The following is an 18,488-nucleotide window of genomic DNA, read 5'->3' on the forward strand; positions in this document are numbered from 1 at the left end:
ACTCTGTCCTCTGCTATCCCCTCCTCTCCATTGCCCTCCCCCATCACAGGATGAACTTGGTCCACACACAAGACACTGTCCTTTTCCTGTCTTCTGCACACTGTTCCTTCTAGCAGGGAAAGGACAACAGTTCACCCTCATCTGTGTCCTTAGCCAGGCACAGGCTTCCAGCTTTCTGCACTCAATTTATCACACGAGGTCACTGAGGCCTGGAGAAGTAACTAGCCAAAGGATAGTTTTCTGCAGAGGTGGGATTTGAACCCAGACCTGACTCATTCACTCTCCTGCCAAAGGAAATCCGATCCATCCGAGGCATGCTCCAAATGTCACCTCCTTTGTGAAGCACTCTCTGATTTCCCCAGATAGACTTCTGTTCCAGGACAGTCCCCTCCCACTCCCAGCAAGGCTGTGAGGAGGATGGGACACCAAGCAGAACTCAGGCACCCTTCGGGCCTTGGAGCTGGATCTCAGGTGTCAACCTGACGTATAGATAGATGGTCCCCTGCACCATCTGGTTGAACGGAAGGAGGAGTTTGGGTACTCCCTACACCTGCAGTCAAGGATGGAGCATCCCATAGAACAGGTCAGGGTATGTGCAGGAGAGCTCCCGGTGGCCAGAACATAACCGGACATTTCTACGATTTCCATTTTTCACAGCATGAAACTGTCTCCTCCAGGAATCCTTCACCTACAGCTACTGCCATTTTATGGCTGAGAAAACTGAGGCACCGAAGGCCTTGTCCAAAGTCACAAAGCTTAAACCCAGATCTCTGGTCTCCCACACCAAATCTGGGGTCTGGGAGTAGCCCGAGGCCGTTTCAGGAAAGGTAAAGGGCAGAGGAGAATCACAGGCTTTGAGAGACCCACAGGTATGGAGCTCCCAGCACACACCTGCGCACACACCCAGCCTTGAACTTGAACTCTTGTGTGCATGGGAACTCACTACTTCCTGAAGAAGCCCTGTTCATCGCTCTTCCCCGACTGAGGGAAAAGTCTTCCCCTTTCTGGGGGGAAGTGACCAAATGTGGACCGCCTGTCTGCCTCATCTACCCTCACACTGACAAGAAAACTGAAGTTCAGGGACAAGGGGGCCCAGGTCACAGGCCCGTGGGAATCTAGACCCCCTGGGCCTGCCAGACTGGGCATGGCCTTTGCTCAAACCGCTCCGTGGTCAGGCTAGGCACAGAGCCAGCCTGCCTGCTCCCCAAGATAACCTGGCCCCCTCCTCCCTCCCACCTCAGGGACACCCCCATGGGGCTTTGCAGGGCTCCAGCCTTCCCGGGGCCCCTTGGCCTCCGCCTCCCACCTAGCCAGGGAAGGAAGTCCCCAGGATCACAGCGTTTCCAGCCGAGGATCCTGTTACTGGAAGAGAAACTGCTGGGCACACCTCCCCCTCCCTGGTCCTGCTGCTCAGAAGAGGAACCTTCTGCAAGGACCCCTCAGGGGGGTCCTGGACAGAGGCTCCACTCCTCCACCTCACCTGTCCCTCTTAAGTCCCTGAGAAAGAGAGAAGTTCAGGGCCGGATGGCGGCTAAGCTTGGGCAGCGCAGCCAGGGGACGGGAGCCCAGACCCCCTCCACTAAGGAGGTGCGGTCTGAAAGGCGGAGGAAAGAGGCCCTGGATCCCAGTGTCCCTTGTCCTCGCAGGGCCTCGACTTCCCCAAGAAGCAGGATAGGGGCAAGCTGGGGCCCTGCACGTCAGGCGGACTAGGGTCCCGGCGAGGAGCGGAGGGGGCCCTGGGTCCCTGGCCCCCCGGCCCTCGGTAGGGAGGACCTGGGGTCTGGGTCGGGGTGGCGCCTACCCCTGGCAGGCCGGGTCCGGCTGCGGGAGCGGCTCCTCTGTCGCTGCAGCCGGGGCCGCCGCAGCAGCCGGTAGTAGTAGGAGGACCTCCCGGTGCTCTTCCTGGCGTTGCCGCCCGCGGACATGCTGCCGCCCGCCGGGCACCGGGCCGGGCCTGGGCGCTCACTCGGGCCCCATCGGCCGCTCCGGACCGCCCGGCGGGCGCCCCGCACTCTCCCGCGCTGCGCTGCGCCGCGGCCGCCGCCGAGGCCCAGGCTGCCCCACAAAGTCGCCCAAACTCCTCCCTCGCCTCCCCGTCCCTCCCCCGAGCAGCCGGCCCCGCGACGGGGGCCGGGGACCGGGAGGCCGGGCTGGCACCGGCCGGGAAAGTCAGTGCGGGAGAAATCCCGGCCTGGAGCAGCCGGGCAAGGCGGCCCGGAGTGCCCCCGACCCCAGGTGGGACCCCTGGAGGGGTGCACCCCACCCCGCGGGGCGCAAGGGGCAGCCCAGCGCGCGGGCAGGTGTGAACGGTGCACACCCGCGTGTGAGCGGCCCCGAAGGATGCCTGCTGGGAAGCCAGACGGGCACAGCTACGGGGACAGCCACCTTAGATTAGGGTCCCAAAGAGGCTGATGGCCCAGGCTGGTTCCTGTCCCAAGGGAAGGAACTGGGCTGAAAACCCTCCCGCAAACACACAGCTCCACAGGCCCCCTGGCCCAGGCAAGTGGAAAGCCTTCCCTTTCTGCAGGAGACTTGTCTAATCTCTCCATTTTAAAGGCTGCCGTCTAATACAAACGGTATTCCTACATCATTAAGATCACGGTGTGTATCTCAAGCACACAAAAAGTCCAGACTATCAGGAACTTCAGGGGCCTTTGCCAAAGCTGTACATTTTGTCCCTTTTGATCTGGACCCTTCCCCAAATAAACCCTCACAGATCCCTAGTTGTCCTCCAACTGGGCATGGTCAGCAGCTCCGCAGGCCTGAGGGCAGGGTAGAATGATCCCCAGGCTACTCCAGGGACCATAAGCTGAGCTGAAGAAAGGAAAGTGCCAACCCCACTTTCTTTATTGCTTTGCCTGAAAAACTTTCTCAAAGTCTCTCACTCTCTAGCTCAAGAACCTTCCATGGCTCCCCAAAGTGTAAGGGAAACAAGTCCAAACTTCCTTCCTTGATATTTGGACTTCCAATAATATGGCCCCAACCAGACCACCTTTCAGCCTCATCTCACCTGCCTCTCCCTTCTCTTCGCTCTACACCCATCAGGAACGCTCCTGCCTCCATTTCTCCATGGAGCCCAAGTTCACCCTTTTAGGTCCTGTAGCCCTCCCTGACCATCCCGGCCATCAGCAATCTCTCTCTCTCCCCTCAGCAACATTTATCTTTTAAATTATTAAAACAACTACCTATCCTTCAAGGACAGAAGGGGAAACTGAGGCCGCGAAGGGAAGTCTGAGTTCCATCAGTCACTCATTAAGTGACAGAGGCAAGGGGCCTTGGCCTGGGGCTGTCGACATGCACACTCAGGGGTGGCAGGTCAGTGTCTGAGGCTGTCTGGGTGTCTCCCTCCAGAACAGAAGGGAAGGTGGGGCCTGGAGGGGTGGGCAGCCTGGTGGGAATCCGGGCCGGGTTTTGCTCCTCACTGGGGAAGCCCCCTCCTTAGCTCCTCAGCCTGGAGGGAGGGCCCAGGTCAGGAGGAGCTGGGACCACAGCTGGAAGCCAGGCGCCTTCCCAGGACCAGGGGGGAGGGGCGGGAAGGGTAAGGCTCCTTCAAACCCAGTCTGGGGAGTCCAGAGCCATCAACTCCCCTGGCCCCTCTTCCCAGAATAATGGCCAATCCCACAGAAAGATGGAAAACCACAGTGTCCACGGGGAGATCAGTAGCCTTCTTTGGGTTAAGCGTTGCTCCATCTCATTCCAACAGCAGAAACGCACAGGAACCGCTTTAGAGACCCCGGGATAGAGCCTGCACCCAGCTGCTAGGTGCCTCTCCAAGCTGTGGGCCTTCCTAGCAGGCGCCTCCTCCAGCCAAGGCACCAGGGCCCAGAGGAGCACCCATGCAGGTGGGGCTCAGAAGCCACCCAGTCACACCCCGACGCTTCCAGAGGACAAATAATCTCCACCAGGGTGCAGGATGAGGAGCCCCAGGAAGTCCTGCTCAGAGTGGGGACGACAATCTTGCTCCCAGGGCCGGAGCTCCTCTGGCCCAGTTCTAGCTCCTTTGAGGGAATGGAAGCTCGGAAGCTTGCTGCTAACTCTGACTAGTGCTGGGGACAAGTGGTCTTGGCCTGCCCCCCAACTGGAAGCCTCAGACCCGTGTGTGGAGGGGAGGGAGGGAGCAAGCCCATCTCAGGATCTCATCTGTAAACAGTTGGGTTCCAAAGGTCTGGCCCAGTCTCTGCTTCAGCATCTCGGATCCTCTGTACCTCAGCTTCCCTGCTTACCTAGAGGCTTGGTACCCCTGACCTAGACCCCTGGCCTAGCTGCCTGGAGGGGAGTCAGCTAGTGAATTCCTGGCTGAGGGATAGGATGGCTATTTACCCTGGTGGCTGGGTGCTGTGTAGGAAGGGGGAAGGGCTTCCTGGCCCAGGACCCTGTGGTGGACAGGCAGACAAAGACAGCTCCCTGGAAGCCCAGCAGAGCATCTGGAATCCATCCTGCTGTGGAGCTAGCCACCCAGCCCCTCGGCCACCCCCACCTCCTGCTGTGAACAGGAACCCCAGGCCTCCTCCCCTGAACAGCTCCCTATCCTGACCCAGCCTAGGCTGTGGGAGGGGCACCTGAAAAGCCTGGTCCATCCCTTCCACTGCTTCCTGTGGCTGACAGACAGACCTACAGACATCAGGCCAACGCACACACCAGGGGCAGCCCCCTATGATTGCCTCAGACAGGACAATCTTCCCAGGCCCTGCCTGATCCAAGAGCCCCCGGCCTAAAAGTCCAGTTCTCCCACCTGGTCCACCTCCAGAGGGGCTCCTGAGTCGGTCCAGTTCCCCACTCCACGGCATGCTGCTCTGAGTGGGGGTCAAGACTGCAGCCCCCAAATCACCCCAACTTATCCAACAGGCATATTCCTAGGTTTCCTCAAGATGCTTGGTTTGGTGGGTCTGAATGGGACCTAGAAGTGTGTGCGTTCAATAAATCCCAGGCAGGGAACTAGGGCTCACTCAGTCACCCAACCCCAGCACCGTCAGAGCACCTACCTCTGCCACAAAGCAGCCACCCCCTCTGCAGGTCCAGTCTCACTCCTCCATCCAGCCTCCAAGGCTCTTTCCAACCTCTGGTCTTTCCCCTTTTGTAGGACAACCGCCACCAAGCTCTTGGGAAGGCCCGGGACTGATGGACACAAAGAATTCCCCTCGGGCAGAAAACTCAACACCAAGTAGAATTACACCATTGGGAAGGAGATGGGGGTGCCTTAGAGCTGGGCTGAGAAGTCCGGGTTCACCAGGGGCCAAGCAGGGGCAGGTCAGAAGGTGCTGCAGACACCAGGGGGCTAGCGCTACCCCCCTGCGATGGCGCCTCTTCCTGAGATGTTAGGTTGGAAGTCAGAGAGCCAGAAGAAAAAAAATCATATGGCCAAATTTACCTTTGAAAAGCCTTCAATTGCCCATAAAGCAGTTTTTCCTCGAGCATTGGGACGGATCACCCATTCCTTCAGCAGAGCACCAGGAGCAAGGGCCTGGACGACACTGAGGGACCCTGTTGTATTGGGAAACACCACCATCGGCAACCAGGTATCTATCTTCAAAACCTAGATTCTCCAAAGGAGGAGAGATGGCCATGCATGGAGGGGATCACAGAAACCAAGACTTCCCAACAGCACAGAGGCCTGAGCTTGACCTCGAAGGGCTTGTCTGAGGGCAGAGTTTGGCTTTAATACTAGTAACGGTTGCTGGACTGCATTTAGCAGGTGCCTTGCCCCAGATCTTGCCCTTGGCATTCCACACACATTATCTCACTTAATCTCACGGCAACCCTAGTGGACAGATGTTTTTTGTTTTGTTTTTGTAAAAAAAATAGTGGAGACACGAAGGGAGTAAGTTCCTTAAGGTCACACAAGGAGCCAGGATTTGAACCCAGGGGACTGGCAAAAGCAAAGGTCAATATAAAGTTGAGCAGGACTTAATGCTGAGGTGGGGGAAGGGCAACAGTGCAAAACTTCCCTGGTCAAGGGACAGCAGGAGACTGGGGGGACGGGAGTCCTGACAGGGGAAACAACCCCACCAGACTCCACACAATGGGTGTCTGGAGGGCTCAGACCTGTCACGTTTCCTGTCGGGACAAGGGTGGGGGGCGGTAAGCAGGGAAGTCCCCAGCCAGGCGGTCCTGTAGACATCCGCCTTCCAGCCAGTCTCCACCTCTGTCCTCAGGGCCCTAGGCAGGGGCATGGGTGGGGGTGCCTGGCACTCACGGTTCAGGTCACAGCCGCTGCCCTCAGAGGCCACCCGTCTGAGAGGCAGTGCCGGCTTCCTGTACCCATCCTGCCTCCAGAATGAGGCTGGACCAGAGGCGGACCTTCACTGGGGAGATGGGGAGGCTGGAGGCCAGCTCGCCCTGTGCAGTGGAGAGCAGAGAAGCCCCATGAGGCCAGTCAGGGCACCCCCACCTGCCTCCCAAAAGCCACCAACAAATTTAATGACATCCTTTGCAGAAAATGGCCACAGCAGGGCCAAGATGACCCTGGGCTCGAATGGCTCTGCCTCTCTCACCACAGGCGGAACTGGGGACCCCGGTCAAGCGTGGACATTTGAACACACCCAGACAGAGCCTCAGGAAATGTGAGTGCTTTTTCAAACAAGGCACCTCCCGCTGGGGTGGAGCGGGCCTGGATTCTGACTGGGGTGGGGATGGGAAGCACAGGGGACTGGACCTCGGACCTGGTTCCCACAGGTTCTCACAGGCCACCTCCCTGAGAGTCTATGAGGATCCAGAACCCAAACTCTCTTCCAGAGACCCCGAGAAAAGGAGCTTCCCCCTGGTGCCTGCCAACAGCCAATTTTAAAATCCTGGGAGGATAAGCGATAGGGGCCGGGAAAGTGTGGCCCAAAAGAAAGACAGCACTGTCCTGCGGGAAGGCCCTGCCTGACCCTGGGCACCCCCCAGTCACAGAGGGTGGACTGTCCTCTTACCCAGCGCCAGCACCACGAGGGGTGGTCAGCAGGGCTCCTTGAAGGTGAAGGGGCAGGGTCAAGGGAGGGCATGACTCTCCCAAGGTCATGTGTAGGGGAGAGGCTAAGCCAGGACTCGCCCTGTCCAGCTGCCCAGGCTGCCTGCCTGTGTCCGCCCTCCCAACGTGCGCCCCGTGCATTCTGCCCACAGGCCCCTGAGCTTCCCCTCCAAGCTGCTGCCCTCAGGCGGAGGGTCCAATCCTGTGGCCCTGGGGAGGCTGGGATCCACACTCCGGCCCCGTCCTGGCCCTCCCTTGCCCACCCCCAACAGCCGGTGTGTCTGCCCAGATGGCCAGGCCTGGAGCCACTCTCTCTCTGCACTTCCTCTCCCTGCTCTGACCCAGAAATTCTGCCAAGCTCCAGGTGGGCCCCGGGCCCCAGCCAGGCTCAAGGCCCCTCCTTCTCCCTGACCCAGCCTGGCGCTGAGGCTCAAGGTCTCTGGGCCTCTTCCCCTCCCCCTCACCCAGTGATGGGCCCAGATTGCTCCACCCCACTGGGTGGCCAGAGGGGGTGGCATATGGTCCCAATGTGAGGTCAGGGAGCCCCCTCCCTTCACAGGCAGGCCTGCCCGGTCATCTGCAAACCATTTCGTGGTTGGCACTGGCCTCGGCTCCAGAACCCAGGGCCTTGCTAGGTCTCTGTAGAGCTCATGAGGAGGACAGCTGAACTGGCCCAGTAGCAGGCTCCTAGGAAGTTCTGGCATAGGCAGGGAGCTGAAAGGGCATGGGATTTGGAGTGAGCAGCTATGCCTTTTAGCTGTGTGATCCCAGATCAGTGCCCTCACGTCTCTGTGCCTCTGTTCCCTGGAGGGGAGAATGAGCCTGAGGATCCTCAGCTGTATGAGCTCTTGGGAAGGTCAAAGAGCGCAGCGGATTAAAGCCTTGGGGATACACTGGGCAGCACCTCCCTCTCTGGGCTATTTCTTTTATCACTCATTTGTAGGTTCTTTAAGAGGACAGCCCAGAGCTGGTCGGATGAGTTCCTGGCCCAGAGCAACTTAAGACTGACTGGGAGAGAAGGTGGCAGCATTAGAAAAATGGTGACTGGGTCCATCGGTCTGGCATCAGCACTGAGAGAACTGGGAGGAGGAGGAGGAAGTCCTGGAGGGCTGCCTGGAGGAAGAGGCACTGGCATTGCGCTGGAAGGCTGAGTAGCAGTGACTGGGTAGAGAGCAGAGAAGGAGAGCGGAGAGAGTACAGGCACAGGCCCAGAGGTGGGAGCCAGCAAAGTGTTTTACAGTGTGTGCAGTGTGTACAGCTGTGAAACTGGAGCAAAGCATGGGGTGGCGACTTGAGGACAGGCTACATGAGGGGTGAGATCAGGGGAAAGCGATGGAGAGAGATCCAAGAGGGATCTCTCCAGAAGGGCAAAGAGGAAAGGGGTGAGGACAGAACCCTGAGAGGAGAACTGGGTTGGAGGCTTAGATCTGTCCCTGTGTGGCTGTGCACCCTCAAATAAGTCACAGCCCCTCTCTGATCCTCACTCTGCCATTATAAAAAGAGGGGCTGGCTCCTAAGACAGGCCTGGGGTGTGGGGCGGGGCTGGATGCCCATGAACTACACTTGGAGCATTCAGAAACAGACGCCAGGGCGCCACTCCCAGCATCCCTGAATCCAAATCTTGGGGAAAGGCCCAAGGAATCTATATTCTTAAGAGAGCTTGCTAGCAGGTTTTTGGGGGAGCCACTGGCTAAGACGGTTCTGGACTCTGCGGTCCCACCTCAGGTTCTTTGCATTGCTGTCCCTTCCACCTCATTCATGCTGACCAGGTCTTCAGATGGTCACCTCCTTCCCATTGTTCAGGCCTCAAATATGACCCCTTCAAGACCTTCCCGGCCCCCTTATCTCAGGCCCTAATCTCCCCCACATTTGCCCACAATGTCTCACTGTTGCCTCATTTGATTTTCTTCAGCTGACCACAGCCTCCTGAAACCATCTTATCTGTGTAACCTGTGTCCACCTATCATCTCCCCCAAACTCTAATGCAGACAGGGCCCTTCTTAGCCACATCCCCAGAGCTCAGATCCGCACCTGACATTTGTTTGATGAGGGAGGTGAGTGGAGGGAGCTGGGCTCAAAGTCCTCATTCTTTTTTGAAGACTGGCAGTCATGGGACCAGGGACAAGAGACTGCCTCTCTGGACCTGGGCTTTTCTCCCTGTGTCGCAGGCTGGAGGGTTTTCATGCACATGGCAGCCCGGGGCCGGTCAGGAGGCTGGGGTGCAGTTCCTGGCTCTGTGCAGGAGCTGGCATGGGGGTGGCTCAGAGGACACACGAATGGATGAATAAATGCCCTGGCTCCGCTCTCTGCCTTTAAACCGTCTCCTCCCGTTCACAGCCTCGGCCTCCCCTCCTGTAAAATGGGTTTGGCCTGATGGGTCTTTCAGAGACCTTGACACTACACTCACAGCCTCTGTGTTTAGTCCAGAATACAAGTGGGGGCCACAGAAGGTGTCAGGGGAGGGGGAAGCATTGCCAGAGCCATGGGATCCCACACCTGCCCCACAGTGGCATCCTAAGGCCACACAGGTAAGAAGCAATACAGCTTCTGCCACCTTTCCCCTCAGGTCCCCTTCCGAGTCAGAACAGTGAGACTCTGCCCCAACCCTGGGAACAGCGTTTCACCTGGAAATTCTACCGGGGGAGGAGGAAGGGCTGGGGACTACAATTTCTGCACCTGCTCAAACAGGAAGTGGCTGAAAGTTTGGGGCCAAGGAAAACAAGTTCAGGGTCATCCTGGAAATCGGCAGTCCCCGTGGCTAGGGACTTGCCCATTCCCCAGATGAAGCTGTCCTAGTGGTTAGTGATGAACACACACAGACAGGAGCTCAAGGGGGAATGGCCCTGACCACGGGCAAAGGCCTAAGAGGAAGCCAAATCTGCCCAGCCTGTTCCGGCACACTTTGGCCATGGGGAACTCACTACCAGACCAGTTTCTTGCCCTTGGAAAGTCTGAAAGTGAAGCTGTGTTCCTTTTAGAAACTGAAGAAGCCACCGGGTGCGACCATGCACATGAAGAATCCCAACTACACGGAGGCGGAGGCAGGAGGATCACAAGTTCAAATCCAGCCTGGGTGACTTAGCCAGATCTTGTCTCAAAAAGGAAAAAAAAAAAAAAGAGGAGGAGGAGCAGAAGGAGGAAAAAAGAGAGGAGGAGGGGGAGGAGAAGAAGAAGGGAAGGAAGAATAGAGGAGGAATAAGTAGACTGCAGAGGCCGTGAGGGGTCTAGTGGTCAGCTCACTCTTGAATCAGCACTCAGAGGCTCAGGACTTGCCCGGGGTCCCTCATGCATCCAGGGTCCTGCCTTTGTTCCCAGCAGCAGCTGGGGGCACAGTGAGACGATGCCAGTAGGCGAGGCCTGGAGTCGGGGCTCCTGGCCCACCTACTCCTGCCTATAATCCCGGGTTAGGTGTGGGGGCTGACCTCTGGCTAACCCTTGTTTGAAATGCCAGAAGACACAGGCAAGGATCCCAAGTTGTCCTCGTGCCCCTGAGAGCACCAGGTGCAGCTGGGCTACAGAGGCCCCTACACCGCCCTTAGATGGATGGCCCTCTCCTCTTGCCTGCAGCCCAGGCCTGAGGAGGCTGGACGGTGGTTTCAGAGCTTGCGGGGCCTGCTTTCCCTGACCTCGAGTTTGTGCGCTCCTGGTGCCCTCTCGCTCACACTCACCACCCTTACACGGACTTCCATGCACACACACACTGACTCCCACTCAGGCCCATTCCCTGCCCCAACGCTGGGCTTGCCAGGCCCAGCCAGGCCCAGGCCCACACAGCCGCCTGGAGCCTCACCCGCAGCCAGGGCTGCCCCTGCCCGGCTGGGGCACCCTGGGACAAAGTCCTTGCCCCAAGCTCCACCATGGGGAGGGACAGACTGGGGAGCCCTTGCTCAGAACTTCTGTGTCTAGGACTGTGCCCAGGGTGAGCCCCTGAGTGGCACGGCTCAGAGCCCCAGTCTGCTGAGTGACTTGGCAAGGCTCCCCCCTCCCTTGGCCCTGTTCTCCATGGTGCAGAGAAAGCGACAATCCAGAAGCACAATTCTCAGACTCTAAGACACTTCAGGGAGCCAGACATGTTGACACACGCCTGTAATCCCAGCGGCTCGGGAGGCTGAGGCAGGAGGATCACGAGTTCAAAGCCAGCCTCAGCAAAAGTGAGGCGCTCAGCAACTCAATGAGACCCTGTCTCTAAATAAAACACAAAATAGGACTGGGGATGTGGCTCAGTGGCTGAGTGCCCCTGGGTTCAATCCCTGGTAACAGAAAGAACAAAAGACCTTTCAGAGGCGCGTGTTAAAATGCAGATGCTCAGGCTCACCTTAGAGAGTCAGGTTTAGCCAATCTGGGGCAGATTCCAGAAATTTTTATGAATTTTTATGCAGCAGGAAGTGGGTCCCTGGGTATTTTTCTTTAGAAGTGGGGATTGAGCCCTGGGGTGTCCTGTCACTGGCCGACAGCCCCAGCTCTTTTTATCTTTTGATACAGGTCTCAACCTGCCATGGGAGCCTCCTGTCTCTGCCTCCTGTTGTCACAGGAGTGAGCCAAACAGTTCCACCTGTGGGCTCTTAAGTTCCCCATGGAATCCTCAGCAGAGACAAAGCGGCCATTTCCAGACTCCAGCTTGCTCTATTTCTCGGCACCAGGGCCCACAGGCAGGCAGGGGTTATGAACCTCGTGTTGCAGAAAGGCCGACAGAGGCCCAGGCTGCAGCTTGCGCAGGCTCCAGCTCTGCCTCTCTCCCCGGATTCCCAAATGCAGTCTGCAGCCTGGGGCCCAAAGGGTCAGCTCAGGCCAGGCAGCAGCCCTGATTGGCACCCTCTGTCCTGGTCTTGGAGCCCTCTGACTTCATCAGGTCTGAGCTGATTAAAAGATCCCCTTACGTCTCTGATAGGCATGGTGTCCCCTTACAGGACTGTGAGGGACATGGTCCCATTTGAGGCAATGGCCCGCTTGGCCCTGTGCTCTGGCCAGCTTCAGAGTGGACACCGCTGTCACAAGGGAGGCTTAGACACACGCACTGGGAGAAACGGAGGCACAGAGAGGAGAGAGCCTTGCCCACACTTGGCAGCACCCAGTGCTCGCTGTGTGCCAAGCAGCATGAATGCAGCAAGTCTTCATTGCAACCTGAAAAGCGGACACTAGGACTGTCCCCACTTACAGACACAAGGGTTGAGGAGTGGAGGAGACTCAGCCCCGCGGCCGCCTCCATGGTAACCCCAGGCCGCCACAAACGGTCTCCCTCTCTTGTTTCCAAGTAACTAACCTGCCAACAACCCCCTTTCCAAAGGCCAAGAGGATGGAGCATTTGTAAAAAGGTGTCCCGGAGCAACAAGGCTGGGGGCCCTGGCTTCTGGTCCTAGCCCAGGAGTGCGGTCAACAGATGTCCCCCAGTAGCCCACGGTGCCTGTCTCCACTGCCTATGCCTACCCTTGCCCATGCCCCCTGGGTCTCTCCTCCATGCCTCTGCTCCTGCTATTACCCCTCTGGGACACAGAGCACAGCGCAGGCTTCCTAGACCCTGCATCCCGTGACCTCCGACTTGGAGCTTGTGTCTGCTTCTCTTCATCTCTACAGACACGACCCAGGGCCAGGGCAGCGCACCTCTGAGAAGCTTCGGGGACTCCCCACCTCCCAACTGCCCCCACATCTTCTCCTCCCTCCAGAGTCTATTCTCCACTAGACACCCAGAGTGGTCACTTGAGAAGCGGCCTGTGTCCCAAGCCACCTGGCCGACTCCCATTCATTCTTCCTTTCCAGAGGTGCCGCCCCTTCCTTCCCAAACTCACCACCAGCCCCCACGCCTCCCTGCACCCTCTTCTCCAAGCTCCCTGCCCCTTTCCCGTCTCATTGTGCCGAGGAGGACATTTTTGGATGACTCATTTCACAGCTGTCTCTCCTGGCACATGGTGCACTCTCTGAGGGTCAGTCCTGTCGGCCTGGCTGGGGGTCCTACCTCCAGGGCCCATCCCAGCACAGTCACACGACAGCTGCCAATCAGGAAATCACCGTCGGGTGCACAGACTCTGGAACTCCCAGGGGCTCCGGGCACCCTGCAGCTCCCGGGCTCTCGGGAAAACAGGACCAGAGGCCCCCAGTCCCACCCCGGCCACTGCTCAGGCTTTTCATTCCCTCCTCTCAGGTTCCAGTGCTTCTCATTCCGTGATTTATAGCCCATCAGACGAATTCCCCCATTATCTCTCACACCCAGCACGCTGCCTTTCTGCCGTTTAATAATGCCTGTGGCTCGCTGGGCCTCTCCCTGGAGAAAGATCTAAGGTTTGCCTGTGCTTCAGGAGCAGGCCCGCAAGCCCTTGTGGGATTCAAGGGCTCATCGCAGACCCCAGCTTGAACAGCAGGTCAGCGCCTCGCACTCAGGGCTAACTGGGCGCGGGCCCCGCTGCTCTTCCCTCCCTCCCTCCAATAGAGCATAGCAGCCGAGTGCCCATCCCAGTGACCTGAGCATCCTGGTCGATTTTAGGGCAAGGTTGGAGACTCTGGCACTCCTCCAATAAGCAAGGTCACCTCCAGCCCTGGCTACCTAGCAGGGGGGGCTTGCTGGGCTCAGACACCATGGTATCTTCTGTGCCAGGCTTGACTTGAATCATCTCAGCACATCCTCACCACAACGTTCAGAGGCCAAAAGCACTGCTATGCCCATTTTACAGACGGGAAAATCAGTCCTCAGAAAAGCAACGTTGTGCCCCTTGGTGTGACCGGAAAGCAGATGGCAGCTCCCTGGGGGAAATCTTACTGGAGAGAGGGTCAGGAAGGTCTGAGGCCACAGGGAGCTCATGGCTCCCTGCTCAGCTCCCCACACAAAAGCAGAGGATGCAGGAGGCAGTAAGAAGGCACTAGGGTCTGACCGCCTGGGGGTTGCAGTTCCACCTCTGGGGGTCCTCAGCTGTGTGACGGGGGCAAGTCCCCTATCCTGAAGTGGCCCCTGTGTAGAGAATGCACACCTTCTGCCCAGGGCTATCCTGCGACTGGGCTGAGAGAACTCCTGGGAAGCTGCCTGGTAAACTGTCGGCCCGGGCGTCACTTCTGCATGTTGGAACAGTGGAGTCAAGTCGTCATGCGAAGACCTGCAGGGGAGCCCTGCCCTCTGGGCGGAAGTGGGCTGTATGCTCAGAACCAGCTCAGAACTGTGCCAGGAGCTGGGCAGAAGACGAGGCCCCTCCTCAGGCCACAAACGGCTCGCCTGGCTCTGGTACCAGCCCCCTGGCCAGCCCAGGCTTGGGAGAAGCCGCACAGCCCTCCTGGGCCTGGGTCCCAGCGAGGCCCAGCCAGGGGGCCGGGTGGCAGGAGGTTCCAGGTAGCTGGGGCCAGGCCTTCCCACTCAAGCTCCCCTACTAGGTCTGCTCCCCTCCCCCTCCTGCTCCTGAAAGTTTCTGCTTCCACTTTATAGTTTCCGTGGCAACCACCTCTCTTCCTCCGATTGTTTTCTTCTCAGTCACTTTGCCATCTTATGCTGAAGGGAGAATGAGAGCGGGTGGAGCAGGAGGTCTGGCCAGGAGACAGAGGACAGTGAGGGACACAGCTAAGAGCAGGGTGACCTCTGGGGTGCAGCCAGGGGGTTCTGCAGCCCTGGTGTGCCTCCCAAGGACCTCTGGGACGGGCACTGTCCTTTGAAGGGTTCTCGAATGTGCCCCCCAGGGCAGCACACCTGCCTGGCCCTGCAGGGGGTGCCTGTGGCTGGGCACGCCAGGCGTGGCAAGCTGGCTGGACCTAAACCCACTTCCCACTACCTGTCTTCACCCACAGGACAACCTCTGTCCCTGAGCCCTGCCTTCTCTATTCAAGGCCTGGTTCCACAGTCCCCTGCCTGACCTTCTTCCAGGAACCTATCACCCCTCTGAGAGCTCTTCCTCTGTGTGTCTGCCCCTCCTGGGCCTGGCCCTTCCCTCAGGTGGGCCTCTCCTCTGCAGGCAAAGCCAAGACCTTCCTCCTTCCACTTACAGGTGCCCAGGGCTCTGCACAGCGCCTACACAAGGAGGTCTGCAGGGGGCAGCACCGAGCCCACAGCCAGGCCGACCAGGGCTGCGGTCCTGTTCCACCACCAGCTAGCCTGGAGCGCCTCAGAAATTTGCTCTAGAACTCAATGTTCCTGGTGGTAGAATAAAGACAGAACTCACTTCCTCGCAAGGTATTGAAGACTGCAGTGAGTCTGTGGGTCTGAGAGAGCCTGGAAAATTCTGAAGTATTATACTGAGTCTGGGATTATTTTTAGGCCCTGAATTGTGTCATCCAATGAATGGCCCCAGTGCCCCTTGATGCTCAGATCTCACGGCTCTCTTCCTCCACCTGCTGACCTCTTGAGGCACTGGCTGCTGGTGTCCAGCCAGCCCCACACCACAGCCACCCTCTACCAGCTCCTCCTGCACATGCACGCATGCGCACGCGCACACACACACACACACAACACTGTCCCACAGCTCTGCCAGCACACAGCAGCCCAGCTCATGAGGTGGAGCAACAGGGTCTTCCCAGGCTAGCCAGGGCTGGGCAGGACCACAGGGCTGTCCTCTGCTTTCCCTATTGCCACTTCCCCTGAGGCTGGACCATCAGGACCCCTTCCCTTGAGGTCTGGGGTGACCCTGCCAGACAAAGGTTCCCCCTCTCAGCCCACCAGGATGGGTCCCCCTCCTTCCCCCACCCCCACTGCCCGCCCAGTCTCAGACCAGCCTCGGAGGCTTCCCTTCCCAACTGCTCACTGAGGCTGCACCTGCCCAGACTTGTGCTAGGATGGGGCTGGTTTCCATGCATGAGGGAATGCAAGGGCCACATGGCCCAGGGTGGGGCTCCTGGGGATACTTGAGGCCATTTCACCTCCTTCCAAAGACCTGCAGAATCAGACAGCTTAGCAGGCCGGGAGGAAAAAAGAATAAGCCCTGAAATATCAGAACCAAGAAAGTAAACGCAGGGCCAGCTGTGGCCAGGCAGGGCCTCTGCCTCCACACTCCCTCTTCTATCCCCACTCTACTCCTGCCTCAAGAGCCTAGGATTCCCACAGCTGTCACTAGGAAGTCAGGCCTTTCAGCACCCACCCTGCTGTGCATGAGGGACACTTCCCAGGGGCTCGCATTTGAAAACCACTGCAGTCCCTGAATGCAGAGAGATGTCAGCTGGGCGAAACACATGGGCTCCCACAGGGACTCAGAGAGGCAGAGAAAGCCTCAGAGAGGGACAGGGCAGTTGAAACCAGGGGAGGCCGGGCCTTTGAATAGGATCCCACAGGCAGAGGGTGTGGTGCCTGGAGCGAACCCACTGAGATTAGCAGCAGCCCAGGCCCACAGGAAAGACCTTACTTGACCTCTCTCTAGGCCATAGTGAGGGTTTGGGCTTAGAGGACGCTGGCCTGGCATTCCAGGGCCTCTTAGGCCAGGGCAGTGTTAAATCTCCCAAAATGGCCCAGAATGAGGCACTTTCCAGACTAGCCCTTGAAGCCAGATCTGCCCTGGTCACTGATCACAGGACAGTAGCCCAAGAGTGTCATGAAGCTATTGGGTGGTGGGAGCTTCCCAGGTCTTGAACACCTGCAGAAACAAGTCTCCCCGAGTTCCCTGAGCAGCCCATTCCAGGATTTCACACCACCCACAGTCAGCCAGGAAGTTCTTCCCCCTATCTAACCTACATCTCTCTTGCTGAAATGTACACCCACCTCGCTTGGGAGACACAGGAATAACAAAGCACAGAAGCTAAAGCGCCTCATCAGGCACTGGGTTTGCAGCAGAGGTGGGAGCTGGGGAGGCTCGGGGGAGTCAGTGGGCAAAGACACAACCCCCAGCTCTGACAAGAGCGGACAAGGCCTCTTTGTGTGCATGATTAATTTATAGGCCTGGGGAGGGCTGCGGGAATGTCCTCTCGCTGGGCCTCGGAGGCTTCCCTGACCCAATTTAGAAGCTGTGTTTATTGTGTTGCTCGTGTCAAACCTTCCCGATGAGGTCTCTATTCCCAGCGTGCTCATGAATTTTCCGGGGGTTTAATCGTGCACATTCTGAGAACAATTTATTAAGAAGATTAAGCCCCCAAAATATGCTTCTGCATGCTCAACAAAACAGGGCAAATTTATTCTCTGCTCAGAGCAGCCCCATCTCTCAGTGGAGTTAACGCTTGACCCCCTTGACCTGGGCGGTAGGAAGCCATGTGGAGTGTCCAGCTGCTGGAAACAGTCTGGGTCGAGTGTGGGAAAATGCACATGGAAGTCCAGGATCCCAGGGTCCTGGCCAGGTGTGCCCACGGCTGGGAGGCCTGCTCCTGCAGAATTTGGGGTTTCAGACCCTCCTTTGCTCATTTCAGGACATGCCTGCTCAGCAAGGCTCCCTGGTTGACTCAGAGAGAATGGTTTAGATGTTTTCTGCTCGGAGGCTTGGAAACCAAAGTGGAACTCCTGATGTCACTCTCTGAGCTCTCTCTCTCACCCCCCACACCTGCCAGAGCCTGGGGACTCCTGGATGGAGAGAACTGGTTTAGGTCCTGCAGAGGTGCTAGAAAGAGACAGAAGTTGTTTGTTTTTTTCTGGGGGGCGAGGGCTCAACTGGAGGGGTCAGAGGAGGGCCAAGCTGGGCAAGGGCGGTGAGACCAGGGAGGAGGTGTCCTAGGGGGAGACAGCACCTGGACACCCGGTCTGTTCTCAGATGCCAGCTGCAGAGGCTCAGGCCCTGGTTCCAGTCTGAAAACTCAGGCTTGGTCCCCTCCTCCTGTCTGCTGGGTCACTGGGGCCATCTGTTTATTACTGGTCATGAGCAGAGTCGTGCTGTGGTGTGCCTGGGCTCACCCTGTGCCAGGCCTGTGCTGAGCTTTCAGCTCCTGTCTTCTTGCACATCAGGCACTGCGGACAGGTGCTGCTATCACCACTGAGCCTCGGAGGAGGGGATAAACCTGAGGAGCACCATCGATGTGCCCACAGCAGGTAGAGCCAGGACGCAGACCTGAGCACCTGAGGACCGAGCCTCCCGCGCCTCCACCTCATTCCACAGGTGGGACGACTCCGTCACAGGTCCCCAAGAGGACACTCGGTCTGGGCTTAGGTCAACCCTTAACTCCCCCCATCAGATAACTGCCCACCTGACCTCCAATCCCAATCTCTCCCGTCATCCCTTCATACAGCAACCAGGTCTGTCCTTGAACCCAAAGCCGACCTGCCAAAAGCCATGCCGTGGTCCCTGGGCCACCAGCCCTGGCTTACCCGCTCCTGCCTCGCATCCTCCATCCGGCTCTATCTTCCAGTGAACCCGCCTCCTCCTGCAGCCACTGGCACCTCGCATAGCCATCTGTGTTCAGGGCTCATGCCCCTTGCCCTCAGCCCCTGGGACTCCTAGATGACAGGGTCCTCTCCCTGCTTGTTCAGTGAGGACATCTGACAACAGGACACCTCGGTCCTGTTACTGCGCATGGCCAGAACAGCCTATAAGCACCCCTGCCCTGGCCTCAGCACGACTCCTTTGCCTTTTCTGGTGTCCATGGACCCCTTGGGCCTCTGCTGGGGACTAAGAACCCCTTTCCAGAAAAAAAAAAAAAAAAAACTGTTTAATGGCATTAAATA

The 18,488-nt window shown here is 58.1% G+C and overlaps 1 protein-coding gene across 13 annotated transcripts in view; it reads right to left on the bottom strand.

The window, feature by feature from the left end:
- Dab2ip (DAB2 interacting protein) overlaps positions 1 to 18,488 on the bottom strand; it is a 183,066-nt gene that overhangs the window by 117,601 nt on the left and 46,977 nt on the right. For 6 of the 13 annotated variants that reach the window (XR_013090351.2, XM_076845543.2, XM_076845547.2 and 3 more), the window contains exon 1: positions 1,802 to 1,993. The exons of 6 other annotated variants lie outside the window; for them this stretch is intronic. Coding sequence is in view for 5 of the 7 variants with exons in the window: in XM_076845543.2 (XP_076701658.1) it covers positions 1,802 to 1,925 (124 nt within the window). In the remaining 2 variants the exon portion in view is untranslated. Of the gene's footprint in view, positions 1 to 1,801; positions 1,994 to 18,488 lie in introns of those variants that run through there. One more of the 13 variants, XM_076845545.2, reaches the window with a different exon arrangement.

The sequence above is a fragment of the Callospermophilus lateralis genome, chromosome 2 (assembly GCF_048772815.1).
Source record: "Callospermophilus lateralis isolate mCalLat2 chromosome 2, mCalLat2.hap1, whole genome shotgun sequence".
NCBI lineage: Eukaryota > Metazoa > Chordata > Mammalia > Rodentia > Sciuridae > Callospermophilus > Callospermophilus lateralis.